The following is a 22,172-nucleotide window of genomic DNA, read 5'->3' as shown; positions in this document are numbered from 1 at the left end:
CACATGTTCTACTGACTGAGCCAGGCACCTTTATCTTTTTTTTTTTTTTACTCCCTTATTTTTCTAATATGTTCTCCCAGTCCACCAGTCCATCTTGGTTCCTCAATTGCCCGCTGCCATTTCCTCCCCATCCACTTCTGTCCTCCACACTTCCCTGTCCCTGGTTCCCTCTTCTTCCTGGGTGGGACTGCGTGTCCCTGGGCTCTCACCTGGCTGCTGAGCACGCCCTCGGCCTGGCGAGCATCCCGCAGGAAGCCTTGGAAGCCGTGGGCCTGGGCCAGCCGGCCTTGCCGGCTCTCCCACATGCGGCCCAGCTCCTCCCAGCCGGTTCCCAGGGCTTCGAGTCGCTGCCTTAGGAAGAGGCACTGCGGATCAGCCTGGTCCCGGGTCACCTCCTCACCCAGGGCCCGCAGCCGGCTGTACTCGCCCCGGGCCCGCTCCACCTCTCCCCGCAGGGCTGCATGTTGGGCCAGGAGGGCCTCTGCCTCAGGCAGGGTGGCTGGCCCTTCTTCAGAGGCCACAGAGGTCTGCGTGCGACCGAGCCATGCCTGGAAGTCATCTAAGCTGCGCAGGAAGTCCTGCAGCCGCCGCGCCTCACCCAGTGACTCTTCTCGGCGTCGCATGGTGGCCCGTAGGTCTTCCCAGCCAGCTTGTACCTCTCCAAGCCGGGCATTGATGGCAGAGGCTTGGGCAGGGTGGCCAGTGGCCAGGGCATTTGCCTCTCGAGTCAGCTCGCCCACCCGGGCGGCGATGGCCTCCAGGTCCCTCTCGGTGCCGGCCAGCTTCCGCTGCAGTGCCAGCACCCCAGCTAGGTCGTTGCCCAGGCCCTGGGTGGACTCGATGACCTTGGTCTTCTCTCTCATCCAGGCCTGGGTCTCTGTGCACTCTAAGTGGTAGTTCTGGATGCTCAGGGCTGACATCAGGGCTGCCTTCTTGCCGTCTGCCAGGGTCCGAAACTGCTGCCACCTGAGAGTGGAGGGAGGGTCTGGTGTCCGGAGCTGCTCAGTTTCCCTGCGCTGTCCAGGTATGTATGGAGGCTTCTTCCCTGCCTCCCCCTTCTCTGGTATACCAGAGAAGAACACCTGCTTCTGCTGTTAAAGAGGCTGCTCCCTGCTCATTCTCCCTTGACTCCTTGATTACTCCCTGTCTAGGTACAAGCCTTTTTGGACTACCCCCTTTTGTTTCTTTCCTCATTTCCCACCTTTGCCCCCACAACGTATTCCAGACAGCCTGCTTTCCCTGTTTTTAGTCTCCATACCATGCCCTGGAGAACTTCCTTCTGGCTGCCATCCCTGCATCCTTTCTAGGTTACCCTCCCCAGCCCCACCTGTGGTTGAGCTGCTTCTGGGTATTGACAATGCTGTCCTTGCCCGGGGGGCTGGCTTTCAGCAACTGCTCTGCAATGTCATTTACAGCAGTAATCCGTGCTGCGAGGGCGTTCATCTCAGGCTCCAGGGTCTCGAACCTGAGCAGGTAGAAGAGGCAGCCATGAATCACAGGAGCCGTGATGCACCAGCCCTCCTCCCCTAGAGGCCTAGGGAAACCTCTCTGTCAACGTGAGGCTGATTGGTAGGAGCCTCTGCACATCTTAAACTACAAGGTCTATGGGATCTATGGGTCAAGTGGGGAGCCCCAACTCCCCCCAGACAAGTAGAAAAACAACCATCTCTTGAGTTAACTCAAGAAGATGGTGGAAGTTTAATATTAGGAACAGTTCCACAAGCCAGACTCATTCCTGGCCCAGCGCCCTATTCTTTATCAGAACCTCCCTATTCCTCCTGGGATTGACCTCTTAGCTGCCTACCTGGGACCCATCCTACTACCATGTGCTAAAAATGAACTGGTGACCAAAAATATTTGAGCAATGAGCATGTGAAGTATAACTTCTGTGATATTCTCACAGTTGGCATATGCTTTCTGTAAGGGCCAGATAGCAAATATTTTAGGCTGTGTGGGCCATAAGGTCCCTGTCATGAGTATTTAGCTCTGCTGTTGTGGTGCAGAAGCAGCCAGGGATGATATGTAAATGAATGAGCCTGGCTCTGTCCCAATAAGGATTAAAAAAAAAAAAAAAAAAAAAAAGGCAGCAGACTGGATTTGGCCCCAGAACTATAGTTTGTTGATGCCTGTCACAGGATATCTTGAAAACTTAAAAAAAAAAAAAAAAAAAACTTTATATTTTTAAAACCACCAGGAAATTTGACTGTAGAACAAGTAATAGATGATATCAAGGAATCACTAATTTTGTTCTATGCGATAATTAATGGTATTGTGGTTCTATAAGAAAAATGTCCTTTCTAAGTGATTTTAATATGCTTCATTCTGTAAATAAAGCCACTTTATGAGGTTAATCAGCGTATCTGTCTAAAGGTTTATAACATCAAAGCCTCAGCTATTTTAAGTCCACACACGCAATTAAAAAATGATTTACTATATTTGAGAATACTTCATATTTCTTAGAGGATGCATCCTAGAGAATATAGAAGTTAGATGGTAATACGCCGGATTTGCTAATTTTTAAAATGAAAAATGATCAAATTATAGCAAAATACTGACAATTACTGAATCCGGATGCTGAGTATATAGGAATTTGTTTTATCTTTTCTCCTTTTGAGTATGCTTAACATTTTTCATTAAAGCAAAAAAAAAAAAAACAACAGTCAACTGTTAAGACTCAAAGGGTTGTAGCAAGAGCAGGCAGTTGTTGGCAGGGCCCACCACGCATACGAAACTCCCCCATTCCTCCCCACCCCCAGGGAGTCTGCAGGGCGCCTACCTTTGCTGCACCACCTCCAGGTCTTCCAGGCGCTCAGGCAGGGCCAGCCCATTAAGCCACTGCTCCTTCTCCTCCACCCACAGCCCACAGGCCCCTGCCTCGCTGAGCATGGTGTAGAGGGCCAGGGCTGCTTCCAGGGCCCGTGCTCGTTCGCCTGCCCGGGCCTGCAGCTCCTTATAGTGCCGCTCCAGGCTAGGCACCCGGCCCTGCACCTCTGGTGTGCGGCTCAGTGCAGCAGGCAGGGCCACAGCCTGATCCCGCAGGGCATCCAGGGCTGGCCGGTGGCTTCGGATCTCCTCCTCCAGGGCCCGATGCTGTCGGGCCAGGGCCTGTGTGGAGAACTCATCATGCCCCAGCTCGGGGCTGGACACGAGGCGCAGTGCGTCCACCAGCCAGGCCTCCATGTCGTTGGCATCTGCCTGGAACTGGTAGAGACTGGCGGCCTGGGCAAGCCGCTGGGCGCGCTCCTCTGCCAGAGCCTCCAGCCGCTCCCACTGGGCCTGCAGCTCAGCCATGCGGGTGGCAGCCTGGCGGGCTCCCGGATGGCCCTCTGCGACTAACTGCTGGCCCTGTTCCAGCGTAAGCTTCAAGGGCCCCTGGCGGCCGCTCATCTCACCCCGCAGGGCTGTGTGTTTGTTGAGCAGGCGGAGGACGCCAGTCAGGTCCCGGCCAGTTTCTGCTGAAGCCAGCAGATGCTGCTGCTCCCGAACCCAGGCCTCGGCCTCACCCACCTCCCAGAGGAACCGCCAGAGGCGCCGGGACTCCTCCAAACGGGCCCGTCGGGCTGCTGCTAACTCACACAGTGCCTCATAGCTCTGCTCCAGGGAAGCCACCCGCTCTGTCACCAGCTGCGGGTCACATGGTTTGTACTCTGAAAAGTTCAGGGTGGAGGGTTGAAGCACTGTAACCCAGCCATCCTGCCGCCCCTTACCTACTCCTGGCAATGAATCTCCACCGGCTCCTTAGGCCTCCCTCCCTAATGCTGTCACCTACCATCCACCCATCATCCTTCCTGTCCTCAGTTTGCCCAGTCTGGCTGCTTCAGTTCTCAATGTTCTCCTTCCTAGCACCACCACCCACCCACCCTGCCCCGCTCCCCAGCTCCTTCCCCCAGTGTTCACCTTTCCCTGGGTCACAGAAGCGCAGCGCAGAGGCACTGACAGCCCGCACCCTCTCAGCCTGCACAGCGATGTCTGCTTCTACCAGCTCGTGCAGCTGAAGCAGGTCCTCCACTCCAGCCAGATGCTTGCCCAGGTCCTGAGACTGCAGCCGGCCCTGCCAAGACAGCCGACATGCCTGTGTCCCTTGGAGGCCCCCCAGGTTCCCTCCTCACCGAGTTTCTTTCAGCCCCATCACACACCTGGGCTAACTTGGCTCCCTTTCCCTGGATCTGCTGCACCTTCCAATCTCCAGGTGCTGCACCTCCCAACCTCCAGATGAGCACACCTGCTCCTGTCTGGCAGCCTGAACTCACACGTGCAGTGACACCCCAGTTCTGTCCTGGCACCCCGGCCACTTTGTACTTAGCCTCTCCCCTCCTGTGGAACCACCGATTCTCTTACTAAATCTTGCTCCTGAAATCTCCATTCTGACTTATCTTCTCGGCCTCAGAATTACCACGGTTCAGTCTCCAGCACATCCAGTGTCTCTCCTGACCCACCCCTACACCCATTCCGGGCCGAGATCACTGCACAGACTCTAACTGGCCCCTCAACCTCTACTCTGGCTCTCCATGATTCTCCTTCACATCGTGGTCACATGTCTCTCCTTTCCAAACCTTCTGATCACTCTCAGTGCTCCATGTGACTCTGAACAAGGACCCAAACCCCTGAGCAGGCCCAGAAGGCCCTGGGTGAGCTGGCTGCTCCCACCTTTACCTCATCCACTGCCTTTCCTGTTTGTGCAGTACTACTGGCCCTCCTGCCTATGCTGAACACAGCATGCCTATGCAGGCCCAGAGCTGTTCCTTCTTCCCGAGACATTCCCTGCTCAAATCTCCCCGTGCTGGCTCCCTGTGTTAGTCTGCATTTTCTCAGAGGCCTTCCTGGATCACTTCACCATGGGGCCCTGTTCAGTTTCTTGTAGGCTTTAAGTCTACCTGCTATTTTTTTTTTTTTTTTTTCAGTACTATTTTGTTTTTTTGATAAGCCCATGGGTTTCCTCATCAGCCCCCTCCTGCTAGAATTTGAGCCCTGCAAGCACAGGGCCCTGTTTGCTCTGTGTATCTGAACTGGGATCAGGGCCCTGCACTGAGACTACTGCCACCAAGATGCGCCAAGGGAATGAAAATCCCCCCAGTTGCACTCCCACAGTCCTGTTCGTCTTCACCCCCTCATCCCGCGTTACCTTCATCTCTTCCATCCAGTCCATGAGGTAGAGCAGGTCCTGAAACACCTTCTGCAGCTCCAGGTTGAGGAGGAGCCGCTCCCGCCGGGCTGCCACCATCTGCCGCAGGAAGTCCCAGAGCCGCGCCACGTTGTGCTGGCGTGCCGCAATGCGCTTGATGTCATGGTAGCGCTCGGCGGCCAGCTCTGCGGCCACCGCATCCACGGCTTGCACCCGGCCGCTGTAGGCCACGATGTCCGTCTCGATGGCCTCGTGCTTCCGCACTGCTGCCTCGACGGCTGCCAGTTCCAGCCCAAAGTTGTCCTGGAGCAGAGAGCCGGCCAGGGAAGTGGAGGAGCCCAGGCACCCTCTCTGCCCATTTGCCCCTTCTCTCCAGAGAGCTTCCGCTGCATGATGCCAACTCCACAAGGTGGCTCTGTTTCCTCCCTACCCTGTCCCATCCTGTCTCACTAACCCTTTCTCCTGTTCAAGCCTCTGGCCCCTGGTTCCAGGGACTCTTGGTCTTCTGATCTGTATGATGGAATTCTCATCTCATTAGCTTTCTGTCTTGCCAGGCACCTAATCTACCGCTCTCTCCTATTTCTCCTGCCTGTCCTGCACAGGCCAAGAGCCCCCCATGTTCTACCTGGGACACAAGGCGCTGGTTCTCGCTCAGCCAGGTCTCCCGCATGGCGGCTTTGCGGTCGAAGCGGGCGGCCAGCTGCTCCAGCTTCTCCTGGCGGATCAGCTCGGTGCGCAGGGCCAGCTCGCGCTCATGCTCAGCTTTCTCCAGCCGCTCCCAAGCCTATGAGGTGAGGACAGGATTGGTACTAAAGAATTGGGCTCAGGAAGTGAGGGTGGGGAGGGGTCACGGGGACTGGGGCATGCGATTAGTCCCAGGGAAGTCTAGTGGATCTGTGGAATGTGGTCAGTTAAGACGCTAGTGCATGGAAGTATGAGACATGGACAGCATGAGGGCCACGGAGCCATGTGAAAGCACACCTGCTTCTAGGTGAGGACTGGAGGGGGATAGGGAATGATGGAAACCACTGGATTTGTTTGTTGGGGGGGGTGAACCCTATTACTTATATTAATCTTCAAACATTGTCTGTGGAAAAATATAAAATATAAGCAGAGAGTGAATTGGGGGCGTGTTGTACAAGATAAAGAACTGGGCTATAACTTTATCATGTGCACTTGCATGGGGAGACAGAAGGAGGAGGAAGGGGGAGGGCAGCGGGCAGCCAGGACAAGTGCTCCAGGTGGGGTGGCAGGGGCTGGGGCCGAGGACAGGACATTGGTAGGGCGGGAAGGGAGGCTGTGCACCTTGTTGATGTCAGAGATGAGCCGGCCCTCGCGAGGTGTGTAGACCTTCTGATTGTTGGCTCGCAGTTTGCTCTGGATGGTGAAGAGCAGAACTTCCAAGTTCCCCTTCTCAGTGAACCTGAGTCAGGAGGTCGGGTTTGGGTCAGAGTCAAAGGTCATAGAGGTCATAGAGGCACAGGGGCTCTACGTTTCAAAACAAAGCTTCCTGTGTTGCTTTTCTTCTCATCAAAGCAATATACATGGTCTCAGTGCAAAAGCCAGAAAATACTGGCAGGCGTGAAGAATATACTTTTAAAACAAATGAAAACCAGACAGAAACAACCAGTTAGACTTTGGCATGCATGTTGTTGTTGTTGTTCTTCTCCTTCTTCTTCCTTTTAAATTTTTTTTAAATTTTTACACAGATGGGATTATTTCAGAACCACAGCTGACATTTGCCAAGGACTCACCCACCACGAGCCAGGCCCTGCTCTCATTTGGTTCTCTGTTATCTGCATTCTCTTATTACCTCATTTTCCAGATAAGAAAACGGAGGCTTGGAGAGGCTAAATAAGATGCCCAATGCTTACAACTGCTTGATGGCAGAGCCAGGATTTGAACTCAGGTACTCTGAATCTGAACATTTAGTCATTTGTTCCCTGCTGTCTACAAATAAGCAATTTTTAAGACTGCTTTTTCATTTCTGTTTCATGAACATATTTTTTATGTCAATAAGTATATTTCTTCAACATTATTTTCAGCGGCTCTCCTGTGACTTATTTTTCTTTTACCAAGGTCAGGTTAGTGAACATCCTGGAAGCTATGTTTTTGTTCACTGCCCAAAAGAGGGCTTTCTGGATCAAAGGGCACACCTCAAATCATTCTTGGAATATGTAGGAACAGATGTTTTCTGGATTAGTATTAGTTTTGGAGCTGAAACATATTAACTCCAAAAGAGCTCAATAATAAGCAAACAGAAGTTTTAGCATGTACTATATAGAACTGCCTACTGGCAATTCCAGACTTGAAAAAAGTCCACTTCTAAAACAGGTGAACAGTGAGAACCTTGGCAGTGTGCACATCACCAGCCATGCTCCCGAGTCACTGACTGTGACCTGCCTGTCAGATCCAATCCCCCTGTCCTTAAGCTGGGATTGGGTTCTGGGACGCCCGGCCAGTAATCTTGTCTGAGTGAATTGCACTGACTCTACATACCATAGTAAGCATTTCCACACGATTAATTTTTTTTTTTTTTTTATGATAGTCACACACACAGAGAGAGAGAGAGGCAGAGACATAGGCAGAGGGAGAAGCAGGCTCCATGCACCGGGAGCCTGACGTGGGATTCGATCCCGGGTCTCTAGGATCGCGCCCTGGGCCAAAGGCAGGCGCTAAACCGCTGCGCCACCCAGGGATCCCCATGAATTTTTTTTTTTTTAATGGATCATCATTTAAAAAGTTTATCTTGGGATTGCTTCTGGCACTTTGAGCTGGGGGAAATGAGCGTTCACTGCATTTACATACTGCCAAATTTCCCTCTCCAAAGGCCACCCTAATTTGGGCTGCTTCTCCCACGAGCATGGCTCAGGGCAGGCATGCCGCAGCAGGAAGTGGTCCAAGGGCACCTACTTGGGTGGCTTCTCTACCGTGCGATAGGAATTGAAGGACTGCAGCTGGTTCTGGACCCCGCTCAGAGAGTTGGCCAGCTGCCGGTCATTGAGGGTCACAATTGTTTGCTCAATCCACTGCAACAGCTCTGAGGCCAGGGACTCATACTTTTCCACTAGGCGCTCTGCCTCCATGGCATGGTCCAGCACCTGCAAGACAGAAACAAGGGGGTCCTGCCATGGGGTCCCTGGCCCACCCTACAGCTCTACCCTGTCTCTGCTTTTGGGGGAGGAAGACCCCACCAGGCCAGATCTTTGCTTCAACCACCCCACAGTAGGGAGTACCTTGCCAATCCTTTTGCCTTCCACAGCCAGGGCCTTCATCTTGGAGAAGTAGTGATAATAAGTAGCCACATAAGTAATGATTGATTTCTCATCTGGTTGGTCCACATTCACATCTGAGAAAAAGGGCCACTCGGGTCAGGCATTTATTTTTGGAGATTTGAAACCTGCCTCCCAGGAATACACCTGCAACTTGAATCACTCACCCCGAATCCCAGGGCCTCCCACCTCTGCCCTCCAAGACTGACATCTTTCAACTCTTAGTGCAAAATGACAAATAAATCATTTGGACTAAAAGGACATGAAAAAGCTATGTTTTTTTATTCCCTTAGAAACAAGCTGAAGACAAAATGCAGAAGCCCAAGGAGGCTTTTTACCAGTGTTTCCAATGGAGACCAAAATTTGCTGTTTAGGGGAAGAAAGGCAAAAAAAAAGAAACAGTATTCCCATTTGGGGATAGATCTTGTACTTATGGGCTGGGTAGATGTCTAAGAAATCAGTGGATTAAGGGTCAGCAAGATGGAAGATACAAACTAAGCTTCCTAACACCAGGATGTTCAGAGGGACAGGTCCAGTGAGCCCTAGCAGTTCTCAGGGCTGTGTCAGGGCAACGGTCATGGCTGTTGCTGACCTCAATCCCAAAGTTCAGGTATGAGTCCAAGGAGGTGAGGGTCCTTCAGGCAAGTCAGCTTCTACCACAAAGACCAAGGCTGGAGCTCTATATGCCTTGGGTTCTCTTAATTAGGCAGATTCCATCCTACCTACAGGGGAGACTATGGGACTAGAAGCCCTTGTGACCACCTCACAAAGCCCACAGGCAAGGAGGACCCATTGAAATCACTTCATGAAGCTACAGGATACTTCCCTTTACTTAAATGTTCTTCATCAGAGCTGTGCTTCTCAAATGCTTTCCCAGGAACCTATGTCTACCCTGCTTCCACCACTAGTTAACTAATATTTGTTACTCTGGACTGAGATGGTGCTACGGTAGGATGGAAAACAGGTAACTGAGACCCAAGTCTGCCCAGTGAGCTTAGGAAGAAGTGTTTCCCGTGGGGAAGCCCCGTGGCCCTTCTCCGCCTCCCTTTTGTGGTAGCTCCAAGTCTTGTCTGTCAGAGATGTGGCTAAGGACACAGGTCTGGAGTTTGGATCTCTGCTCCACCAGCTGTATGACCTTGGGACAGTCACTTAACCCCGTGATAGGTCCCCATCTCTTCTTCCATAAACTGAAGACAACGATGGCACCGATTTCAAGGGGGTGTTGTGAGGATTCGGAGCATGTCGAGTGCAGCTCCAGGTACAAAATAAGAGCCCAGCGGCCACTGCCAGTCTCACCAGCATTCAGATCAGAACCCCAGAAGCCAGTCAGCAGGGCTCTGCTGACCATAAGGCCAGAGCTGGGTGAGAGCTCAGGATCATGCAGCTTATTTAGGACCCTAGAATTTTAGAATAAGAAGGGCTCTTAGAGGGATGCCTGGGTGGCTCAGCGGTTGAGCGTCTGCCTTTGGCCGAGGGCATGATCCTGGGGTCCTGGGATCGAGTCCCACATCGGGCTCCCTGTGAGGAGCCTGCTTCTCTCTCTGCCTTTCTCTCTGTGTCTCTCATGAATAAGTAAATAAAATCTTTAAAAAAAAAAAAAAAAAGAAGGGCTCTTAGAGACCACATAGACCAATCTTCTCATTTTAGAGATAAGGAAAATGAGCCACAGAGAGGCTAAGTAACTGGGTTTAAGTCACAGAGCTGCTCCATGATGGGGCTGGCATAGAACCACATTTCAGGGCTCTCTCTGCCACAGGACTGCCCCCTTCCTAATTTTTTTGGGGGGCGATATAATTTTTGTACCATAAAATTCACCCTGTAAAGCATACTATTCATCAGTTTTAAGTATATTAACAAGGCTGTATAGCACTTATCATGATCTATTCCAGAACATTGTCATCAGCCCCAAAGGAAACCCCTTACCCATTAGCAGTCCAGTCACCTCTCCGCCCTCCACCCTCAGCCCCTGGCACCCACTCATCTGCCTTCTGTCTCTATCCCACAGCAGCTTCTTTACATCACTTTGCCCCACCTTCAGGATCCAGCAGCTTCGTGAGCCCCAGCTCCTTCTCAGCCAGATTGAAAGCGTTTTGCAGATTGTAGTGTGCGTTGCACTTCTTCAGCGATTCAAAATCCAGCAGATCTGGCCTGTACAGAGGGAATATAGAAAGTATCAACAGCACATAAGCTCCTAAAGAAGAAAAGTAAAGTCACCCCTGTGTTTATCCCTGTCACCAGCTCCATTTTGTCTAGAACCAGGCAATCCAAACCCACACCCACTGCTCCCCAACCCTCTGGCTCCCATCACTGTCCTTTATGTAGTGTGGTGCCCCCACATCCCAGCTCTTGTCTGGATGTTCACTCCTCATAACTGCTGTGTAGTCCATCTCATGGCTCGTCTATGCATCTATGCACCCCTAGGCCATGAACCCATCCAGCAGGAGCTCAGGCAGGCTCGCTAACCCAGCTCACCGGTGCTTATGCACAATGGCATTAAAGGCCAGCCCATCTCTCCAGCTGGTGGTGAAGTTGTGCACGTTGACATTGGGATACCTATAAATAGAGACCAGGAAAAATAGTGAGTAGGGCCCAGCCCTGGTCTGCGACTCAAGGATGGATCCCCAGCTGGTGCTTCTGGGAGACCATCCCTCCTTTACCGCACAGCTTTGGTGCCTCCAACCCTCCAAGGCCACAGTCCCTGGGCAGCCTCACCCTGCGGTCTTCATCTGGCACCACAGCAGTAGGGCATCCTTGGCTGACTTCTTCTCCTTGTTGTCTTCTGTTTCCACACTGATGTCTTGGATCTAAGAAGGAAAGATGGAAAGTCCTCACTCCCTAAACAGGGGCTTCTGGAGTTACTGAACATACTCAGCAGTACACAGCAGGAACTTTAGGTTCCTATAATAGGGGTGCAGGGACAGAGCCTGGGGCCCTTTCATTCTGGAATAGTGACCACAAAACATCAGTTCAAAAGGACTTGAGGCAGCAGAATGGGTCAGAAGTCAGAAGAGTGGAAGAGTCTCAAAGCAAAGGATGATGGATGGCTCCTTGGAGCGGGGAACTGTGTGGAGGGGTGAGTGCTTCCTGAGAGCTGGGTTTCAAAGGGGGCGCTGATGGAGCTCTCTCAGGGCTGGGAGGAGCAGAAGAGGTTACACCCAGGGAGTCAGGGGACAACTGGGATGTGATGGTATCAGGACGTTGGGTTGCCTATGCTCAGAGCGTAAGAAGCAGTAGGGGGACTGTTTTAGGGAGGCAAGCGGAGTTTGAGGCAGAGGAGTGGAGCAATGAGCAGGAGGTGAAGGTCCAATGTGTAAAATCTCCAGTCCCCTGTGGACCAACATGCGGCCCTACTACATGTGGCCAGGTAACAGACCAGGCCACAGGGAACCTGCCACAGAAGTGTGACAATACGCACACTGATCTCTATCCCATTTAAGGAGGAGGGTCCCCTGATCTGGTGCCTGGATATCACAGCAACCACAAACTGCTATACCATGTATAGCATGTTTTTATCGATCATGACGTGTACAGCACTGAGGCATGAAGCGCTTGCACTGAGGTGTGAAGCACACTCTGCATGGCGCTGTGCCAGGTACCTGGAATCGAAGGATGATGGTCCAGACCAGCCCAAGGGTCAGACGGTGGTTTCCGTCCACGATGTCATGGGAGCCCATATTTTCCAAGTGTACTTTCTGCTCCTTCAGGAACTGCAGAGCCTTGTCCACATTCTCCAGGCAGTGGATCCGCATGCGGCCTTTTGTGGGCTTTGGCTGTTGAGGGATAGGAGACATGACAACATGGGGCCCTGTGGGCCCCCTCCTCCTTCCCTCTCAGCCTTCCCAGGGCCCTGCTTTGCACACCTTCCCCATCTCCCCCACCCCCATCCCCACCCCCAGGAGCACAGAAGCAGCCCTCAAGGCTGGGCCAAAGTTCACAGAGCCAAAGCGGAGGTTCCAGAGGTGGCTTGGGCAGATTAAGATTCCCAAGGGAATTAATTGCACCCTGAGTGGGTGGGAAAGGAAATGTTTTGAATGGGGCCACTGTTCCTGTCTCCGTGAAGCAATGCTCCTATTTAATCCACGCAGCAAAACCTCTCAGAATGAAACCATCCTCTGACCAGAGGGCAGCCAACTACTTTCCGCTCTGTGCTGTCACTCTTCTCTCTGAGGGTGCCTCCCAGCTTGTCCCCTCAACCACTGTTTCTCGGGCTCCCTCCTCCCTCTGTGACCACAGCTCACCAGTGTCTCTCCCGAGAGCACCTCGAGGAGCCTCAGGAGGTTACGTCCATCCCGGAGGTCGCTGTACAGGTCTCCCACCCGGCATGTCACCCGGGCCAGGTGCGAGTTCACCCACTTGGTGAAGGTTTTCTTCTGCACGGCTTCCCGCTCATCTGTGGCGGCAACATGGGGTCATTTCTGTCCTTCAAGTACAGTTCACCTGCTTCTAAACACCAGTGGATGGGGTTGGGGGCCTGGGGGGAAGACCCCAGAAGTGAGGTCTGGGAACGAGGATTGGAAGGAAGATGCCTGAGATGAAAATCTCTAACTTAAAAAGCAGGGAATAAAGAAATTGGAATGAGCTCATAAGGGTAAAGATATAAATGAGCAAATGGGCTTCAAGAAGAAAGGATGAGAGAAGTTAGAAGCAGTGAGACATGAGGGGAAGGCTTGGGATTTGGGATCGGGGATGCCCTGTAACAGTGGAGGAACACTGTTACTTAATCAGAGACTCATGTCTTCATCTATAAACCAGGCATACTACTTGACTTTCTACTTCAACGCGTGACTGTGTTGATTAAACAAGACTATGTACGTAAGATGCCTGGCACACATGATGAGTTACTCCTTGATGAGTTACAGTTATCCAGGCATGATCTAACCCGAAGGAAAGACCCAGAGCTGCTCAGGAGCAGCAGGAGGTGTGGCTGTTCTCTTCGCTGTTGGACAGGGCGTGGACTTAAATTACACCAGCAGCTCTTCCAAGTGGTCATTAGAAGGACACGACATTATAGAGGCTCTAAGCCTCCTTGAGTCAGCTTGCTCTCCTGGGATAATTTAAAGGAAAGATGGGCTCCTCTATTTGTGGGGTGGGTTCATTCAATTTGCTGCAATGGGATTCAGTCCTAGGACATCAACATTCCAATGCTAAGAAGGAAAACAATCTTGAAAGTTGGGAATAGGGAAATCACTGAGCCTAAGAAACACAGTGGGGAGTAAAACAGGCAGAGTTAGGCACAGATCTCAAGGACAGGGAGGAAATGCCTTGCTGCCCGGTCCGGTCCGTTGCATAGGAGAAGCTGCTGCTGAGTGCATGCTTTTTAGGTTCCACAGAAAAATTAAGATTTTAGACATTATAAATGACAAAGTGAGGGAAGAGGCTCAGGCCATCAGAAGCTGCTCTGGCCACTCAAATTTCTGTCTGTTTTCCCCAGAGAAGCCTAGTGTGATCCCCGAAACCCAAGTGGCTGGAGTCTGAAGAGTCACTTTTGTTTCCCTTCTGGGCAACAGCATCTCAGAAATCAAAAAGACTCGTCCCTGAATTTCACATTCCTATGCACCTCACCCATTAAACATAATGACACACCCACGTCTACTACTGTCTCTCTTACCTCCAACCCCTGAACCTGAGCGAAACTTGGGGTCCTGACAACTGCACTGGCAGGGCCCTGCTCTGTGGGCTTCCTTCCTTTCAGGGTCTATGCGCCCTGCCTGGGCTGGGGATTGCCCAGATCATCGTCCATCACTGGATCGTGATGCCAGGGGCACAGGGGTGAGGCCATTTTGGCCCCCAGGTAGAATAAGAGGAAGATGTAGAATCAGTGGCAGCTAGGAGGAAACTGGGCAAAGCCAAGGACCAGAGATAAAGCATAGCTTTACAGGGTGTCCACAACATCCACAGGCACCTCCCTCCAAAAGAAACCCCACAGTGGGTCCCAGGAATTCACTGAAATATTGCTGCCAGGATGAACATACACCTGCTCTACACCTGAACCTGTCTGCACCAACTCTCTCTGACATAGTCCCTGGTTTCTACACACACACACTGCTCCTTCCACACCTTTAGACCCCTACTCAGAAACCCAGGGCAACAGGGACAAGCCCTGGGTTGCTTGGCTTAACAGCTGTCCCAGCAGGTGCTTCATCTCCAAATCCTCCGTGGTGACAGCCTCCCCGTGTGCTGACCTGGGCGCTGCCACCACGCTCACTGTCCTGCTTCCAGGGGGCCCGAGCCTTTCCCCACTCTGTCAGCACCCACGAGGCATTTTCTGGCCTCTGGTAATTAATTATTCCCCTTGCACACTGTCTCCCAACACTCCGCGGGGGCTCCTCCGTCGGGGCCCGGGGCGGCCGCTCACCTTGCAGCTGTTTGAAGCGGCCTTCCAGCACGCTGGCGTACTGAGCGGGGTTGATGAAGGCGGCTGGCGACAGCAGGGGGCCCCCCGGGCTCTGAGCCCCTGCCACCGCCTCATAGTAAAAGTCGCCCGCCCCGTTGAGGCCGGGCCCGTGCGCCCGGCTCAGCCCGTTACCATTCATGCCGCCCGCTGCCTCTCACGCGGCCGGGGCCCGGCGCCCATGCCCTGCCCGTGTCCGTCCCGGAGCCCCGGGGTCCCGAGCGTGGGCTGCCGCCGGGGAGTCGGCTCCAAGGCGGGGAACGTGTCGCGGAGCCGGGGAAACCGAGTGCCGGCCGGCCGAGCGCCCGAGCTCCGGGGCCCGTCGGCAGAGCACACCTGGCTGCGGCGAGAGGACGCGGAGGCGGCTCCCGACAAACAGGTCGGACGGTGTCGGGGAGGGGGGAGGGGGAGGGGAGGGGAGGGGAGGGGCGGCGGGGGGCGGGGGGCGGGGCCGGCGGCGGAGGCGGGCCCGGCCCTGCGGAGCGAGCGCCGAACTGCCAGCGCCTGCAGACCCGCCCCTCCGGCCCGAAGCTGCTCCGCGCGGGCCCCAACGCAAACGCCCACTTCCCGAAGGCTTGCAGGTGGGACAAGGATGGCCCATCTTGGGGTGGCGCTGGGAGGTCCGCCTTCGGGACGTGAGCTTTGGTCCCCAGCTCGGAGAGCAGAGAAAAGAGAAATCCTTGAGGCAAAACCAGCTCAGAAGGTGCCGGCCACCGTACCAGGCGGTTGCTTAAATACTCTTTATCTGTGACACAGGTGATCGAATCTTCCCTACTTGTTTGCCAGCACTTGCAGTTCCGGCCTCTTTCCTGCCACTTGGTTCACCGAGCCCTCCTCAGACAGGCCATTCCTGGCCCCCAGTACAACCCACTGCTGGGACATCTGCCACATTCTCTTCCGACCCCTCTCTGGGCTTCAGCTCATGCCCCTTATAGCCTACTCCTGCCTCTCTCCTGTCTTCATTCAGTATTTATTTGGCATCTACTGGTGCAAGGCGTAGTGCTAAGTTAAGTCCATACAGAGAAGCCTCTTCGGGAGAGCCCAGTTTGCTGGTGGAGAAATGACAGCTCAAGGTGGCATGTGTCATGTGTGCACAGACATGGTGACAGTCCTGGGTATCATGTGGCATGTGCACACAGACAACATGACAGTTCTAGGGTCAACATGCATCCCAAACCAGGGTATCAGGGAAACTTTTCTCAGGTGACATTGTCCACAACCCACTCTTCTGTCTTCTCTCATCTATAGAAACACTGATATGATTGTTTCACAATCCAGCCTAAAGACTCAATCGGAAGGGCAGAGAGGTCCTGGAGAAAATACATGACAAGGGGTTCCCACAGCTAAGGCCACCACACAAGGGTCCTCAGATGCTGGGCTGCCTGAGAGGAATTACCTGGAGAGCTTTTTAAAAATCCTAATGTCTGGACCATAGGTCCAAAGATCCTAATTCAATGTGTCTAGGAGTCTGTATTTGGAAGTCTGTATTTGTAAAAATGTCCCTGGGTGATCCTGTAAAGACTGCTGCCTGGTTTGGGAACCACCCCCTCAGTGTCTCCCTACTTCCAGAAGGCCACCCACTCATTCCGGGGGCACTGCTTCCAATGGGGAGGAGCAGTTGTGGTCTCTCCCACTCACTGGGCTGGGGGGACAGAAGGTCGGTGGAAGAGACAAGGGTGGGACACGGAGGAGGGAAGCCAGACGGGGCGGGTGGCCTTAGGGTGTGTGGGTGATTCAGCCCCACGCCAGCCGCTGGTGGTGTCAGGTGGCAGCTGTACTCTTGTTGCCATGACAACTCCTCCCCGGAACGCAGGGAGGCCCGTCAGACGGGTTTGTTTGTGCTCAGAAAAGCTGAGGGAAGAGCCCAGGCCTGAGGGTAGGGCAGGGGCCGAGGTGGGTTGAGAGCAAACTCGGGAGAATGGGCGGCTGCAGAAACCAGCAGCGGGTGGAGGGAACTCGCTTCAGGGAACAGGTACATGAAATAAAGGGAGGAACAGGTACAGGAGATAAAGGGAGGAACCGGCAGCAGGTGGAAGGAACAGGTGGGGAGGGAGCGGGGAGGATAATGGGCTGGGAGGGAGAACAGGTGTGAGAGGTGACACAGAAAACCAAGGAAGACCCAACAAGGGGATGAAAGGTAAGGGAGGGGTGGGTGGAGATGGCAGGGACTAAGTATGAAAGAGTCAAGGACCATGACTCAGGACATAGAAGAGCAGAGCTGAGCCCTCTGCTCGGGGGAAGGGAAGCTGGGGAACATTCTGGATTGTATGAACTTTACTCTTGGCACTGGAATTGGGGACCAGGGGCTTGCGGGGGTAACGTGGGTCAGCTGGCAGCTTAGAGAGAAAGCTGGTCTTCCCACGAAGTTGGAGGACCCTCCCTGACAAGCTTATCTTCCCAGACTCCACAGCATGTCCTCTGGCCCTCCCCGGACCTCACCTGCCAGGGCCTTAATTCGAGACCTCTCAAAGAGGCGGGCTGAGCTGCTGTCATTGTCCCAGTCCGAGTCAGGCAGGTCCCAGCGGTTGTTGATGTCGCTGTACTGGCCCTGGATCTCCAAGCTGTCGAAGTCTGTGGGTGACAGGGTGCTGCTCATGGTGGCAGGTGGCCTCCTGCTCCTGCAAGGGGGAACATGGCTGGTGAGGGGCATCTCAGGACCACTGAGCCCACTACTCACTGTGTCCTTCTCTCCTCTTGCCCTAGATCTGCTCCGCTCTCCTGAGGGCCAAAGGCTGAGACTGGTTCATCAATGGAGATCAGACCTTAGTGGGAGAAGGGAAGCCATGGTGGGGAAGTAGAGGGACAGGACACCAAGAGATAAATGTGGAGTGAGACAGAAAGGCAGGAGTGCCTCAAAGTGCTGTGGCAGAGAGGAAGGGCTGCAGAGACGGACAGTGAGCAAAGCTGGGAGCTAAAAGTGTTAACGATGGCTAACAAATGGCATGGCTCAGGACAGCAGTGCACAGGCCAGGGAAACACACAAGCAGATGTGGGACCCCATGAGCAATAATGAGTATAAACTTTGATTTCGTGGTTCCACAAACTGTTCGGAGCTCCCACGCCACACGAGACGATCTCCTATCCCCAGGAGGTGATTTGAGATGAAAAGACCCTAATCCTGCTCTCGAGCTAAGATGCATTTATAATACACCAGGAAGCTTGTGATGCCCTTAGGTAAGTATAGACAAAGTGCCCAGGAATTGAGAGGAGGACACAGTATGGTTCTCCCTCCTTTGCTTCCTTTTGTTTCTCACAGGGAACAAGGGAATACCTAATAGGTGCTAGATAAACGTCAGCTATGAGGGGGATCCCTGGGTGGCTCAGCGGTTTGGCGCCTGCCTTTGGCCCAGGGTGTGATCCTGGGATCGAGTCCCGCATCGGGCTACCGGCATGGAGCCTGCTTCTCCCTCTGCCTGTGTCTCTGCCTCTCTCTATCTATGTCTATCATAAATGAATAAATAAATAAATCTTAAAAAAAATGTCAGCTATGATATGTGTCCCTACTATGTACATGCATCGCCTCATCACACCCCCTAAGGGGCAAGGGTTCATTGACCAGGAAACTCCACCTCTTAAGTCATGGTTCAAGGTCACGCAGCTGGAAGGGGCAGAGTTGAATTTTAAAGAGAGGTTCTTTCTGACTTTGGGGAACAAGCTCTTAATCACAATATTTACATGTGCCTCGAATCTCCTGGAGCCCTTCAGAGCTCCCTGGGACATTTCAGCACCCATGGCTCCCTTCTAGGGCCCAGGCTACTGAAATTAGGACCACACATGCTTGCCAGCTCTACTCATGATTCTACATTATGCAAACTTTGTCCTTCTCAAAACTAACAAATAAATTTTAGATTAGCTGCTAGGGATTTTTAAAAACCCTCTACTGTCCACAGTTCTCATGTAATTCACCATTCAGCAGCCATTCAAGGGAATGGAGGGGGCCCAGTCTGTAACTTTATTAGAATCTCAATTCTACATTTCTAATTTTCCTAGCACCTCTCAAACACAAAGACATTTTAGTCTTTCTGTAGACATAGCTACTTCCTAGGGCGGAGGCTATCATCTTGGCAGTCTCTGGCTCTGGAAAGATGGACAGGAGAACCTCGTGTGTAGTTTAGGAAAAGAGGAAGGGATGGGTGGTGAGTTGTGGGAGGGTAGGAAGGTGTGTTCCCTGGCACACAAAAGCAGAGCTTGGCTTCTGTCATTAACTGGTTCCATGAAGCTGAACCTGACCCTGACCCCCAGGAAGCCAGGATTGTCCGCCCCTCCCCTTTCTTTCAAAGAGAGAGCAGGCAAAGTTTCCCTGGGAGTAGCATTAATGAGGGGTGAGGAAACTAAGGTCTAAGGTTCCTAAATTGGGCTTTGCATTCCCTGTAATAGGAAAAAGAGCTTAATTTCCACTAGCCTGGGACACGTTTCTCATTTTAAAATCCATCATTTCTTTTAATCTCCAACAGATTCTTTGAATTTACTCTGTAAATATTTATATAAAAATAAATTCTAGGGCAGAATTCAGTCACCCTGAGCAGAGTGCTGTGGGCAAGGTGTGACCTGAACTAGAGTCATCTAATATAGGCAGGCACTGAACAGGGAAGCAGCCCAAACCCCAGGACCTGTACTAATTCCATTTCTCTCAGCCCTTCAGGTCCAGGCTTCCTCACCAGTAGCCAGCTCACACTTTGCTCTGGGATTGACATTTCCAGTACTTTCTCTCTACATAGACCTCCCTGCAGAAACACCTACATACAATGCCCTCCAGCCTTCTGTTTCCATGACCCTTTTGCCTTTTATTAGGAGTCACAGACCTACTAAATCCTGCCCCCAAGACTATGGCCAATAAGCTGTTAAAATATAACTGATTTGGGGGTGTTTGTGTGGCTCAGTCAAGAGTCACAGAGCATGTGGCTCTTGATCTTGAGGTCGTGAGTTCAAGCACCATGTTGGGCATAGAGGTTTCTTTATAAATACAATTGAATAATAATAATAACTGATTGATTTTGGATTCCTTTGGGTGGGCCTGCACTTTCCAGTTCTCTACAGGCCCCGCCATTCCCTTTTCTCTCCCTCCTAGCCATGTCACATATTTTTCTTACTTCCCTGGGCTCTGAAAGCCTCTGAGGTTTTCATTTTTTTTTTAAAGATTTTAAAAATTTATTATTTATTCATAGACATAAAGAGAGAGAGAGACAGAGAGAGAGAGGCAGAGACACAGGCAGAGGGAGAAGCAAGCTCCATACCGGGAGCCCGATGCAGGACTAGATCCCGGGACTCCAGGATCGAGCCCCGGGCCAAAGGCAGGCGCCAAACCGCGGAGCCACCCAGGGATCCCCACTCTGAGGTTTTCAAATCCTGCTTGCCTGACCCCGTCTCCAAACCACTGTGTCTCCCTGGGGCTCCATCAACTGCACAAAACCTAAACACATCTTAATCTGGCTTCCTTTTGGTGATCCAACCTGGTCCTCCTCTATGGGGACCCAGGCATGGGATCTAGACCTCCCAGTGAGGTCTGGCTGTTAGATCCTCTCCATAATTTTGAGGAGAAGGTATGGAGTAGGAATCTCTCCTCCTCCCAAATAGAAATTCAGCTACTTAAATGCTCCTTTGGCTAAACTGAGTTTTGACACATGTGCTTTGTGTCCTGAATTTCCGGGGATGCTGTCATACAGATAAGGAACCAGGGTGGCACGGTGTCCTTAGGTCATGGATCTCTATAGGACCACATGTTGGGACTCCAAGGAGTTTGTTTTCATGGACTTGCATGTGAATGATGCTCTCTGGTGTTGTTTAGTGTGGTGGTTCTGCGGGGCTCTGAGTTTTGGTTTTCACGTATCTGGGCTCTGCAGTCCCTTGGCCTTTTGGGTGATACTCTGTGTTCTCTATTCTCTGCTGCTATCTCTAGATTCCTATAGTTTTCTATGGAGTTTCTTTACATAGATCCTGCTCTATGTCATTCCTTACCTATGATCTGGGTCTCCATACTCATATTTCTTTAGCGTGCCTGTCCACCAGCCTCATAACCCCCTGTCTCTCTGTACGCTGGAGAATCTTCAACCTTTTTTTTTTTTTTTTTTTTAGAATCCTCAACCTTATTCTTCCCCATGGATTCCCAACTCTGGCAATAGGATGGCACAGCAGCTAATCCAGATTACAGTTTCACCAGCACCTTATTCTTAGCCACTGACCTCAAGGCCAGGCCCAAGTAGCTTACATTGTTTGTTCATGCTAGAATAAAGCCAACTCCCACCAGCTGCAAGCTTGGGGTCCTGCTAGATTCTCCACCTAAAGTGCTGCTGGATACAGACTCTGCTCAGCCACGTGAGGATCCTCAAGAGCAGCTGTCCCACTTCCCGTTTCCTCCCGTTTTAGCTGGCATGTAAGGCTAGAAATCCTATCCTGGGCTAGAGCCTGTCTTTTACCCTAATTCCTCCTCTGGCCACATCCCGCTCCTGATTAATTCTTTACCTAGCTCCGAGAGTTGACGGTTCCCTCGTCTGCGCTCCCACAGCACTTGGAGAGCAGCTAGTATTTGCCCCCATCACATTGTATTACGCTTAGTTGTTTATGTGTCTCTCTGCTTGCTCCACTTTTAACCCATTGAGGACAAGAGCCGTGTCCTACTCATGTTTGTCTTTTCCAAGCCCATACAATAGGTATTCAGTAAAGAAAGAATGAATGACTCAACCATAATTCTTTTTTTCTTGCTGCTGCTGGTTTGTTTGTTTTTTTTTTTTTTTTTTGCCAGCAAATTGATTCTTAGAGCCGGAGAAAAACTCAAGGAAAGAATAAAATGGGATTGGAGAATACCCTCTGCTGGAGGACTCTCTGGGTTAAACCCTCAATTCGGGATCCAGGATTCTCAAACTTGCATGAATTACAATTACCTGGAGAGCTATTAAAATACAGACCACTGGGCCCTGCCCCCCCCCTCCACCCCAGGGTTTCTGATTCAGCAGATCTGGGGTGGGGCTCATAAATTTGCATTTCTAACTAGTTCCCAGAGGATATTAAAGTAGTGTTTTGGGGACGACACTTTGAGGGCACAGTTGTCCAAAGATGAGGAGGAGTAGAGTTGGTTAGAGGAGCAATGAGGATTGAAGAGACACAAAGTTTCAGGGGTGAGTGTGACTGGAGGTTAGCTTCTGGGGGCGGGGGGTTCAGGCTCTATCCAATGCTAAGCTCAAATATAGCTTCTCTGAGAGACCCCAAGACCCACAAAGAGCCAGAAGCCTCAGGCAATGAGAGAGGAAATGAAGATGGAGTGGACTCTAGATCTAATGAGACAAATAGAGCTGCTGGTCCCACAGGCAAATCACAGATGTGCGGAAGAAGGAAAGGACGATGGCGGAGACGCTATGGGGGGGTGGGTGGGGGCAGAATTGAACAAATGACA

At 52.1% G+C, this 22,172-nt stretch overlaps 1 protein-coding gene across 4 annotated transcripts in view; it reads right to left on the bottom strand.

Annotated features, from left to right (window-relative positions):
* The window catches only part of SPTBN2 (spectrin beta, non-erythrocytic 2), a 38,494-nt gene that overhangs the window by 13,751 nt on the left and 2,571 nt on the right, over positions 1–22,172 (bottom strand). For 3 of the 4 annotated variants that reach the window (XM_038563797.1, XM_038563798.1, XM_038563795.1), the window contains 15 exons: positions 17,225–17,403; positions 12,633–12,784; positions 11,991–12,164; positions 11,107–11,198; positions 10,867–10,947; positions 10,427–10,542; positions 8,359–8,471; positions 8,036–8,223; positions 6,428–6,545; positions 5,748–5,906; positions 5,123–5,425; positions 3,898–4,051; positions 2,777–3,647; positions 1,328–1,465; positions 210–966 (listed from right to left, as the gene is read on the bottom strand). In XM_038563797.1, the coding sequence (XP_038419725.1) occupies positions 210–966; positions 1,328–1,465; positions 2,777–3,647; positions 3,898–4,051; positions 5,123–5,425; positions 5,748–5,906; positions 6,428–6,545; positions 8,036–8,223; positions 8,359–8,471; positions 10,427–10,542; positions 10,867–10,947; positions 11,107–11,198; positions 11,991–12,164; positions 12,633–12,784; positions 17,225–17,381 (3,573 nt within the window). In that variant the 5' untranslated portion in view covers positions 17,382–17,403. Of the gene's footprint in view, positions 1–209; positions 967–1,327; positions 1,466–2,776; positions 3,648–3,897; positions 4,052–5,122; positions 5,426–5,747; positions 5,907–6,427; positions 6,546–8,035; positions 8,224–8,358; positions 8,472–10,426; positions 10,543–10,866; positions 10,948–11,106; positions 11,199–11,990; positions 12,165–12,632; positions 12,785–14,749; positions 15,121–17,224; positions 17,404–22,172 lie in introns of those variants that run through there. The other variant, XM_038563796.1, reaches the window with a different exon arrangement.

The sequence above is a fragment of the Canis lupus genome, chromosome 18 (genome assembly GCF_011100685.1).
Source record: "Canis lupus familiaris isolate Mischka breed German Shepherd chromosome 18, alternate assembly UU_Cfam_GSD_1.0, whole genome shotgun sequence".
NCBI classification, from domain to species: domain Eukaryota; kingdom Metazoa; phylum Chordata; class Mammalia; order Carnivora; family Canidae; genus Canis; species Canis lupus.
The sequence above is the reverse complement of the archived record's forward strand: the minus strand, read 5'-3'. Positions and strand labels throughout refer to the sequence as shown.